Source organism: Artibeus jamaicensis, unplaced genomic scaffold (assembly GCF_021234435.1).
Source record: "Artibeus jamaicensis isolate MK-2021 breed Jamaican fruit bat unplaced genomic scaffold, CSHL_Jam_final contig_233, whole genome shotgun sequence".
NCBI lineage: Eukaryota > Metazoa > Chordata > Mammalia > Chiroptera > Phyllostomidae > Artibeus > Artibeus jamaicensis.
Window position 1 is genome coordinate 49,621,338 of NW_026521486.1, and position 12,129 is coordinate 49,633,466.

General features: G+C 38.9%; 1 protein-coding gene and 1 non-coding gene across 3 annotated transcripts in view; both read left to right on the forward strand.

The window, feature by feature from the left end:
• The window catches only part of DIP2B (disco interacting protein 2 homolog B), a 226,388-nt gene that overhangs the window by 192,655 nt on the left and 21,604 nt on the right, over positions 1-12,129 (forward strand). For both annotated transcript variants that reach the window (XM_037136676.2, XM_037136683.2), the window contains exons 24-26: positions 6,315-6,424; positions 6,562-6,642; positions 10,044-10,167. In XM_037136676.2, the coding sequence (XP_036992571.2) occupies positions 6,315-6,424; positions 6,562-6,642; positions 10,044-10,167 (315 nt within the window). The remainder of the gene's footprint in view (positions 1-6,314; positions 6,425-6,561; positions 6,643-10,043; positions 10,168-12,129) is intronic.
• LOC119043542 (U6 spliceosomal RNA) lies at positions 5,230-5,333 on the forward strand. Its single transcript, XR_005081433.2, has one exon. It is a non-coding gene; the product is annotated as a U6 spliceosomal RNA (small nuclear RNA).

The following is a 12,129-nucleotide window of genomic DNA, read 5'->3' on the forward strand; positions in this document are numbered from 1 at the left end:
GCTGTCCGCTGAGTGTGCTGTCCTTGGGGTTTCCCAGGTGGTGCAGGCCAAGGTCAGCCCCACCTTTGTTTTGCCTGGGGCCACCCTGCCTGAGCTATAAAGCAATCTGAGATGGCTGCTACTTGTGCTGGGACTGGGGATTCCCAGGCAAAGCCACGCTGTGAATCTTGGCTAGTTGCTGTTAGTGCTGGGCCTAGGGCTCACTGAGGCTGGCTGTTGCTTGTTTTAGAGGACTTAGGAAGTTGTGAAACATGAGCCAAGACCCGTTCTTCATATAGAAAAGCAGTTTACGTGGGCCCATAGGTTGGGTGGGTGGAGTCTCAGATGTGACACCAGCTTGCCAGCTCAGTCTGGATGAATGTGTTTTCTTTAATTCTATAGTTGTTAGACTTCCATTCAACTCTATTTCTAACAGTTCTGAGTGATGGTTGTCCTATATTTTAGTTGTAATTTTGATGTGGTTGAGCAGAAGTAAGCCGTGTCTGCCCATGTTACCATCTTGACCGGTAGTCTCCTGAGTAATTCTGAATCTCTGAATGTATGATCTGGAGTCAAGATGATCAGAATCCCACTTGCGTGGGAGTACTGTAGTGAGTACTGTAAGGGAAGGTTCTGATAATGAGAATAGCTACTATTTATTCAGTGCCTACTAAAAGCCAAATATTAGCTAATTTTTTTAAAGATTTTATTTATTTATCTGTAGAGGGGAAGGGAAGGAGAGAGGGAGAGAAACATCAATGTATGGTTGCCTTTCATGGGTCCCCTGCTGGGAACTGGCCTGCAGGGAATCAGCCTGCAACCCAGGCATGTGCCCTGACTGGGATTGAACCGCGATTGTCTGGTTTGCAGGCCTGTGCTCAATCCACTGAGCTACACCAGCCAGGGCTTATTAGCTAATTTTTAAGTTTTACAAATATGATCCTGAAATTTTGCCCCTAGCTGTGGAAAGTAAAGTTCAGGAAAGTTAAGAATTGTGCTCAAAGTCATGCAGCTAGCCAGTGGCAGAGATGAGAGTCACACCAGTTGTGACTCTGAAATCCACACTCTGAATCACTAAGTTATACTGCCTTTCTGTAGGGACTGTCTTATCTAGAGTCCCCTGCATTCCTTTTTAGCAGTAGAGGCTTGATTTGGGCCTGTAACACCTCTGAGGGGAAAGATATTTGATTCAGAAATTTGCTGGATTATAAGCATGTATCTCTATCAATCATGGTAGTTTCTAACTGTTCACTTCTTCAGTGATTAAATTTAATACTTCTTTATTTCAAGTAAAAGTCTTAATTTTATTAAAAATAAGAAATTTGTTGGATTGTAAGCAGAGATAAATAGCATATTTGGCATTTGCCATATTCCTATGACATCAAGATGCAAATAAGAGTATGTGAGTTGCCGTATGGAAAAGAAAAACAAAATAAATTCTCAGTTTTACCCTTTTGCCTAATGTGTTAGCAATCCTAGGGTATAGCACTGAATTAGGAGGCTAAAGGCAGGAGTAATTGATTGATGGTCAGTCATGTTAAACTGTCAGTTCAATCCAACATGAAATCATTCCGTTTTATCAATGTTTTTTCAATTAATTGAGAAGTTAATGAGAGGCTTCTTGTTTCCTGTCTGCCCCACATGAGAGCCAGCATCTGACCTTTTCAGATCTTGCAGCCGCCACACACACACCGTGTACATCAGCACCTCAGCCTGCAACTGTGTTGGGAAAAGGAGATAAACGTGGGAAGGTTAGGAAGGGAAAGGGAAGCTTGGCATTTAATTGCATTTCTGTAAGGTAGCTTTTACTGAAGAGTAAACATGAATGTACAATAATAAAATATAGGTAAGTCTCTGGCTCTCTAAGATATTTTTATCGGGATGTTATGTTAATATACTCTGCTCTGCAGTAGTTACTACTTCAGTGGTCTGGTGGCTAAAATCATATCATGGCTGTTTATCTAGATGTTATTGTCAGCTCACCAGCTAACCTTATCTTAGTAATAGTGTGTGTAGAGCTAAAGCGTATGTGATATTTATCAATTTCTACCAGTGGAAAAAGAGTTTATGGAGCCCAGTATTCTAAAGGAACAGTTAAAATCAAGAGGTCTATATGTTACTAATTAAGAATATATAAAAAGAAATATCTTAAGAAAAAAAAGGTATCTTCATTTTACCTGCCTACCTAAGTGTCTGACAGATTTATAAAACACAGTCCTTCTCCATCTCAAATCCTGTTACCACTGAAGTCCCACATTCATTTTTCGTATGATCCTATAAAATCCTTTAAAAATAGCATTTAATCTAGGATTCCTTTAACAAAACTTTCATGTCATAGTAGTGCTTAAAAGATGCTACTTAAAGACATAGTAGGTGCTTTGCTTTTGCTAGCCAGATTTTATCTAATTTTATTAAATGATAAAGCCTATTTAAAAGATTTATTCCTAAGCCCATATAGGCATATAACATCCACCTGCCTGACGAAAGAAAGCATAAGGCTTGGATTCTGTGTTTCTGCAGTCTGTTGTGGTTACCTGCTAAGATCTCAGTGGGTACATATGGGTCAGACCAGAGCAGCTTGAAAATCATAAGGTAGAGATGATATGAGGATTACATGACAGGTTGGGCTTTAAGTAGAATACAGAAAGTGGAGATGGGTAGGCATGAGTTTTAAAAAACAAAAAAAAAGGAAGAAAGGGAAAGGAAGGTGGAAAAAGTGTTAAGCCACTCAAGGGGGGAAAATCTCATTGCCTACTAGAGCTATTGTCCAAAGAATGGGAATGTATTAGGACTGATTCTGGCTTCAAGTTTCAGAAAAACATAACAGCAAGATAAACAAGAGACAATTTATCAATTTCTCAGGTAAAAGAACAGCAGTCCAGGACTAGGATGGTAGCCCCTCAGTCATGGTTCTGATTTCCTACCTTTTTGTTCTCTCATTGTTTCAGCCAACCGTTATAGATATGCTGCACATCAAATAAGTCTAAAGTTCAGGGCTTAAAATAAGAAGCATTTATTTTTCACATATGGGATGTGGATCTATGGACTTAGCTGGGGTCAGCTGGGCTTTGGCTTGGCTCCAGGCTATAGGCTGGGTTAGAACCGTTCCGTGTGTCTCCTCATCATGGAACCAGCAACTACCTGGGCTATATTTTTCTCAGAGCAGATGGCAAAATCAAGAAGCCAGGCCAAACCACACAAGCATGTATAAAACTTCTGTTTCTGTCATGCCTTCTAATATTTCATTGTCCCAAATAAGTCAGTGGAGCAGATAGGTATACTCCTCCCGTGTACTCACAGCAAGGACAGAGAGGAAAGGAAAAATTATAAGAAAATAATGCAGTCACCCTGGCTGGTGTAGCTCAGTGGATTGAGTGCAAGCCTACAAACCAAAGCATTGCTGGTTTGATTCCCAGTCAGGGCACATGCCTGGGTTGCAGACCAGATCCCCAGTATGGGATGTGCTGCTAGAGGCAACCAACATTAATGTTTCAGTTCCTCTCTTTCTCCCTCCCTTCCCCATCTCTCTAAAATAAATAAAATCTTTTTAAAAAGTAAAAATAAATAAAAATTGCATATATTATTTCCTCTTTCATATTATTGTCCATGCTGAAGACTATAGTCTTTATTTCAGGCATTTGCCCAGCTACAAACTGGGGGTTCTGTTATTTAGGTAGAGGAGAATAGGTGTTGGGGCTAATGACTGGTGGTCTTTGCCACAGGAGACGTGCAGAGTTTCATGGAAGAAAGACATGTTTCCAGGTATAGCAAGTGGCAGCCTAGTGTTACTACTTTTGGTTATTTTTCACGCTTTGTGACCCATGGACTCAGAAATATGCATAGAGGGACCTGAGGAAGTTGCTGCTGAATTATTTTTGTTGTTTTAAACTACTCTGGAAAATTCACTTTTTAAAATGTGACACTTTTATTTTATAGTGTGAATTCAGGATTCGACAGCTTATACAGTCAAATATAGAGTCTCGCCTGTATAAAAGCCTCTCCAACATGATACATCTGTAACTTACTATGCAGTTTCTTAGAAAGGAATTTTGCATATTACACTTAAAATTTCAGTAAGGCACTTCGTAAACTAAAAGTTCAGCAGTCAGTGTTGGGGCACTTTACCCTTTTTGAATTTTTATTTGATTTTTTTTTATTTTAATGTTTTATTTTGAAATAATTTTACACAAAAAGTTGCCAAATAGTGCAAAGAATTTCCTTTTCCCCCTTTACTCAGCTTCCCCAATTTTTTAAAAGTGATTTATGATTTAAGTGACTTTCTTTGAGATGCTTCAATATATTCAAGACCAACAGCTTTTGGCAATAAAAGATATTTAATATTAATTTAAGTATAACATCAAAATTACTCAAAACTCAGCCGTCTTATAGGACTCAGCTGTATTGTTATCTTATTAGTTTGAGTTGGTAGAATATTAATCTTTTTTTAAAGCTTTTATTTACTTATTTTTAGAGAGAGGGAAGGGAGAAAGAGGGAGAGAAACATCAATATGTGTTTGATGAAACATCAATCTCTCCTGCACTGCAAGAGGCCTTTTGCACACCCCACACTGGAGGACCTGGCCCAAAACCCAGAAATGTGCCCTGGCTGGTATAGCTCAGTGGATTGAGCACGGGCCTGTGAACCAGAGGATCGTGGTTCGATTCCCAGTCAGGGCACATGCCTGGGTTGCAGGCAGGTTCCCTGCAAACCAGTTCCCTGCAGGGGATGCACTAGAGGCAACCATACATTGATGTTTCTCTCCCTCTCTCCTTCCCCTCTAAAGATAAATAAAAATTTTTGAAAAAAAAAAAACAACCCAGAAATGTGCCCTGACTGGGAATCGAACCAGTGGCTTTTTGGTTTAGAGGCTGGTGCTCAATCCACTGAGTCACACCAGTCAGGGTAGTAGAGTCTTAATCTTTATGTGACCACCAAGAAAGTCATACAGAACATCAGCACTTTTTTTCTTGAGAGAGGGAAGGTTCATCCTTTTTATTTTGAAATGTCAAATCTATGGAAAAGTTTAAAGAATAGCATAATGAGCACCCATATACTTTCTCCTAGATTCACCAGTTGTTAATCTTTTTTCTTTCTGAACTCTTTGCAAGTAGATTGCAGACATCATGACACTTCACCCCTAAGTATTTCAGCAATACTGAAATAGTATCTCTCCAAAGAATAAAAAACATTCTCTCAAAACTTTTCTAATCAACCACAATACCATTAGCCTGTTAAGAAATTTAACCTCAGTGCTCACTTCAACAGCACATAAACTAAAATAGGAACAATACAGAGATCAGTGTAGCCCCTGCAAAAGGATGATGTGCAAATTCGTGAAGCGTTCCATATTTTTACATGTGAAAGGGCACGTGGACAAAGACAAATGGGGGAGGCCTGCAGTGGGCAGGTTGGGGGCAGGATTGAATGTGGAAGATGGGGGAGGGGAGGGTTGGGGAGAGTAATGGGGGAGAATGAGGACGGCTGTAACTAAACAATGATTAATAAAAAGAGAAGAAAAAATGCTGTGTAGAACTTAAACTGTCATTAATTTACAATAAATTAAATTAACTAAAAGTGGTTGATTCAGAGTTTGAAGAGATAAACACAAGGAAAATAAAATTGGCTAATATTCCATTCTTCTCTTTTTCTTTCATTAAAAAAAAAGAAATTTAACCTTAATATAATAACTTTCATCTAATAGTACACAGGCCATCTTCATATTTGTCCATTTGTTTGTTATAGATGATTTTTTCAAAAGTCATTATCCACTCAAGATCATGATTTCCATTTGGCTGACATGTCCTTTAATTTAGAAGCTCCCAGCCTTATTTTATCTTCAAGACATGAATATTTTGGAAGAGTCCAGGCCAATTATCTTACAGAATGTCCTACAACCTGGATGTCATTATTCACTTTTAATAAAGCCCTTCTCATGTTTTTGATGAGCTCACTTTCAGTCATTGGAGAAAGATTTCTTCCTGGACCACTGTTAAGCTCACTTTCAGGGTGGTATTATGATTGGAGCAGATGTAACCAACCTCCTCACAGTGAAAACTTCCCTATACCCAAGCCATAGGAACCCACCTGCTGCCCTCCACCTCCTGTTTTCCATCTTTCCTGTGGTCCTACTTTGGTTTTTATTTATTTGTGTATGTGCTTATTGGTTGCCTTTCCCCACTAGAATTCAAACGCTTTGTCTTGTTCGCTCCTGTGTTTCTGGTGCCTAGAAGAATGCATAATCTGTTTGAACCAGTTCTGGTCAATCTGAAAACACTTTCAGGTATACAGCTTGAATTACCATCTCCAGAGGGTTGAATTTTGCCTTTACTTACAGGTGTAGGCCCTGCTTCTGTGATGGTTGGGAACCTGGTTGCAGGAAAGCGGATAGCACAAGCTGCAGGAAGGGATCTCGGGCAAATTGAGGAGAATGATTTGGTAAGGAAGGTAAGTGTTCCAGAAGTGTTGATCTTTACCAACAAGTAAGGACAGAACTTAAACTTCATGTAGCAGATGGAAGATGTGTTATCCAGCTTTTTAAAAGTTGCCAACCCTGATTCTTTCTTTCTGCTTTGTGATTGCAGCACCAGTTTCTGGCAGAGATACTACAGTGGCGAGCCCAGGCAACTCCTGACCATGTACTCTTCATGCTGTTAAATGCAAAGGTATGAAAAATTCACTCGTATATCAAATCAGCTGAATGTTGTGGGAGTATCTTAGATACTCTTGATCTCTCTCTCTAATCTGACCATTTCTGTTGCCAACTCTGAGGAAGGAGTTACTGCTTTCTCATTGTTGTGACATATGAGGATAAATTGGGCAATTATTCAAGGTTGAAATGAGACCTCCTGCAGTGCAAGTTATTTAATACTTGTGTTACCGCCAGGTCATCTTTATTTAGTTCCATTAGGAATAGTGGAGCCAGCAAGCCAATTACATAGATCTGCAGATGGATAGAATTCGTTATGTCGTGTAATTTTTTACCTAGTTTGACTTAATTCTTTGCTTTCTACCAGGAAGAAAGTGGCTTTGGATTTGCCCTTCTTTTATTTATTTCTTTATTTACTTTTTATTTTAGAGAGAAGAATGAGTAAGGAGAGAGAGGGAAACACCAATTTGTTATTCCACTCATTTATACATTCATTGGTTGATCTTGTATGTGCCCTGACCAGGGATTGAACCCACAGCCTTGGCATATCGGGACAATGCTCTAACCAACTGAGCTACCAGGTCAGGCCTGGATCAACAGTTTAAAAACTGGAGTTATTGTTGGTACATACTTAAATGATTTATTGCTAATAGATAAAAAGCAAATTGAAAATTATTTAAGAGTGCATTTAACTATCGCTTTCTAATCATGGAGAACATTGACTTTTTTAAGTATCCTGTGGGAGTCTGCTGAGATCTGTTTGGTTTAGTTGCTGAGTCGGAGGCTAAAAGTACTGTGACCATGGCATATAACAGTATTTCCCACCCATGGGGCGGTATGCCCTGCCCTCACCCCCTCCCAAGATTCTAATATATTTTACACACACACACACACACACACACACACCCTTTTCAGAATTTATGTCAGTGATAGAACTTAACGAGAAAAATATGCTGTGCGTCTTAGTGAAAAGTCATTAAAAACCTTAAGAATGACTGCTGTCTAGTGCAAACCTTGGGACACCTTTGCTCCACCTGTCCTCATTTGGACCCTTCCATTTCAGTAAATGCCAGCGCACTTCACATTTGACTTCCAAGCCTTGCTACAGTTAAAGGTAGAGCCCTGTGAAATTCGTAGCCCAGATACTTGTTAGTGAGTATAAGTTTAAATTTGTGTCTTGGTTAAAGACATTATGTACATGAATGGCTAAAGGACACGTAGTTCATTTATTTTTCTGTATATTCTAACATTTTACCCTGGATTTGGCCAGTCTATCAGAAAGTTTAGTAACCATATAGCCTTGTTCCCTCATGCCTAGAAATTTCTTTTTTACTTACCATGGACCAAAAAGAAGAATCTAAGAAATAATCTTATGAATTTAACTCAACTTTTGCCAAAGAGATGTTTATTTTAATGTTAAAACCCTAATGTCCAACAGATAGACAATTAACTAAATAAATTGTGGTATATAAACATGATGAAATACTACATAGCAATTCAAAACAATATTATTGAAGAAAAATTTGATGACCCAGAAAATATTCATAATGTGTAAATAGGAAAAGAGTGGATATAAACTTTAATAATAATTGAGTACTTATTGAAGACCTTGTTCTGGGTGCTTTATATTTCATAGTTCATTTCGAGGTTGAGGAAACTGGACAGAGAGACATAAAATAGCTTGCCTCAGGTCATGGGGTTGGTAAGAGGAAGGGCAGGAAATCGGCTCTTTCAGTTGAACACAGATCGTCTTCAGAGCCTCATTCTTAACCGAGGCACTGCACCGCCTCTGGGAGATAGTATGATGTGATACTGTTTTTAAATTTTGCTTGTGAATTTATATATAATAGGTATTTTTTTAAAAATAGGAGAATATATATCAAAATATTAATAGTGGCTACATCTTATATATTTATATTTTCTAAATTTTCTATATGGAACATGTTCTGTTTTGTATTACTGAAATTAAAAACTTATTTTTAAAAGCCATTCAGTAAAACATTTTTAATCATGAGATTTTTTTAGATAATACAGTGATTAAGACGCCGTGGTATTGGCACAACAAAGAACAGTTTGGCATATGCACTACAGTTGGAGATGGGCGCAAACACTGACGCGGCATTTCCATTTCTAGGTCCGCAGCTGGCCAAACCTCTTATATTTATGCACCAGAGTTTTGTGCGAGAATGAAGTCTGTCAACAGTAGAATGGATGAAAAACTGGTTGTGTGTTCATACAACTAAGTGTACAGCAACAAAAATGAGTGAACTACATCTAGGCACTGTAGCCTAGAAGTCTCTTAAGATAATATTGAGAGAAAGAAGCAAAGCACAAAAGTATAAACAGTACAATTCCCTTTATATAAAATTCAAAATTTCACAAGCGATTTATGAACAGCAGTTAACACTAAAAAGGCAAGACAGTGGTTTCCTGTGGAGGGAAGAGAAGGCTGGCCTGGGGTGGCTCGTGGGGGTGCTTTTGAGTTGTTGGCAGTGGTCTTTTTTCATGTCATGCTTATTCTTACATGGATGCTTGCTTTACAGTTTCTTAAATTAAGCTGTACATTTATACTCTATGCACTTTCCCATTTGTTAAAATGTTTTTACAAGAGAAAGGGGGTTAAAAAAGCCCAGCTCAGCCCTAGCTGGGTTGCTCAGTTGCTTTGAGCATCATCCCAATACACCAAGGTTGCAGGTTCAATCCCCAGTAAGAGCACATACAAAAATAAACCAATGATTGCATAAATGAGTGGACCAACAAATCGATGTCTGTCTTTCTGTCTCTCTCTCTCCCCCTCAATCCCACCCTCCCTCCCCCTTCCTCTCTCAAATCAGTAAAAAAAAAAAAACAGCTTGGTGAAATTTGAATTGATGATAAGGGTATTTATGGACACCCACAGGAGAAATTATTCTCAGGATCAGGAATAGTCGGCCATTTTCTAATCTGCTAGTCTTTATTATTAGCAGATTATCAGTAATTATTACTGTTTTATTTCCATCTTTGCTGTCAGAGCCAAATATGTGCTTAATGCCCAGCAAAGCCATGTGACCACATGACCAGCATTTATTTGTCCTGACCTCACTCCTGCCCTTAACCTACTGTTATTTCTTTTATTCTCCCTTTACTCTTATTTCCTCATTTATATATTTTAAGTCCCTATGTATTTTTAAAGCTATTTTAAATAAGAAAGACTATTAGTACATATGTTTGATTTAATTTAATGTTGATATACCCTAAATACCTTTGAAAAAAGGAATACCACAAAGGTCTTTTGGCAGTAAGAGAATTTTCACTGGAATTGGTAACTAGCTAAAAATAATCTACTAAGGGACAAGCCTTTTAGGTATTGCATAATGTCAAATTGTCTGTGGTTTCTGCTTTACTTTCTTAATGGGCTCTACTTCCTGCTGTTTAAAGGGCACTACAGTGTGCACAGCAAGCTGCCTTCAGCTTCATAAGCGAGCAGAAAGGATTGCATCAGTTCTTGGCGACAAGGGACATCTAAACGCAGGCGACAATGTGGTGTTGCTCTATCCACCTGGTAAGTGCTGAGTTGATAGACTGGACTTAAGCTCCATTACTAGACTACACACTGTAAGAGAACAGGAACTCAGGGCCACCATGTATGTCCATGTAGGCTGTGCACCTCCCAGTGCCAGAAGGACCCTGCACATAGGCTAAGGTGTGAAGCAAGCCTCACCCCTGGAGTTGTGCAGCATGATGGCTCATCTGGGACCCAGTCTCTTGTATTCACTCTTGTATCTCCATTACCTAAGCATAGTGCCTGTGGTAAATATCGAATAAATGAAGACTTCCTAACTTTTGAGATGCTTTGTTTCTAGGAGTGTCCAGAAATGAGACCATTTTACCCAGTTTCCAAAAGAAAGTTGTCCGTGAGCTCTTTTGACTTTAAAATTCTTCATATCATGATTGATGTATAGTATTCCTCAATTATTGCTTCATTCATCTTCCATGCTGTAATTTAATTCAACAACCTTGTCTTCATAGTAAGAGGGACTCAGAACTATTTGATGACAGTTTGATATAAATATTCAAAAACTTTTCGTTGAAATACTTGAGTTCTTCCTGTGTTTATTCTTCTACCACCTAACCCACTCAGATATCCAGCCTTCTTTGCTCTTCCATGCTCCTTATTTCACTTTGCTCTGTGATTACTATGTTATTTTATTTACATCGATCCTAAGATTTCTTAGGCCCTGGCTGGTGTGGCTTGGTTGGTTGGAGTGTCATCCCATCTACCGAAAGGTTGCGTTTGATTCCAGTTGTAGTGTATGTGGGAGGCAGCCAGTCAATGTTTCTCTTTCTCCCTCTCACTCTACTGCTGTTTTTCTTTGTCTCTCCCTCAGCCCTTTCCTCTCTCTTTAAAAGCATTGAAAAAAAATAATGTCCTCAGATGAGGATTTTTTTTTTAAGTTTTCTTAGAAGGTCATCTGGTGAAGGAGTCTCTCCTAGGGTATTCCTGTGATACTGTCTTCTGTCTGCCAGTTCATGGCATGGTGATGGAGCAGGACACTCCTTCCTGAGGGGGCCACCCACCAAGTCCCAGTTATGTCATCTTCTTCACGTTGAGACACACTTTGCCTCCCTAAAACTTGTACCCAATGATGGAGCTTTGTGTAAGAAATGGAATCACTCTTCACCTATGAGGGGGGACCCCTAGTATAGAACAGGCTTTCCTCCCAGTCGAGTGTTCTAGGAACCCACCTGCATCACTGTAATGGCTGTCATTGTGAGAGGCTACATTTGAATTTGGCTTTGGTGAATTTTTTTGAAGGCTCATTTAACACATTTGCCCATTTCATGACAGGTGATTTACAAGCACACCTGCCCACACTGTGCTGAGTGTTTGGCAGTTTTTGACCAAAACCAACATGACCCCCATACTGCACCCTCCCTATTCAAGTGATCTTGCCCCAAGTGACTGTTTTTTGTTTGTTTCCCTGGATGAAAAAAGTCCTCAAAGAGAAAGTTATGCCAGTATGGAAGAGGTGAAACAAAAAATGGCATATGCACTAAAAGGCATCACAACTAGTTCTAAAACTGTATTGAGCAGTGGGGAAAAAATCCTTATAGATGTAGTGCATCAAATGGAGAGTGCTCTGAAGGACACTGAAGTTTAAATGTGTAAGAATTCACAGTTTTTAATAAATAAATTCTGGGGGGTTCTCAGATTCCCACCCCCCTGACCGCTGCATAGTGGCCTGCTATATATTTAGGGAAAGCGTGGGTATCCTAATCTGTCCTTTCCCCATTCTTTTATTTACCAAACTTAACATCCCTGATTTCCTCAGTTAAATCTCCCAAGTGACATCAAGAAATGCTTTAAAAATACCTACTTCAGGTATCTTTCAAGAGTTTTCTTCACTTTTGACTTCCTTTCTTCTTACTGATTTTTGGCTTCTCTTTTTTTTTTTTTTAAGTTGTTTTATATGCTTCCTCCTTTTCCTTCTATTCCTTTTAATTTCAAAATTTTCTTCTGCTA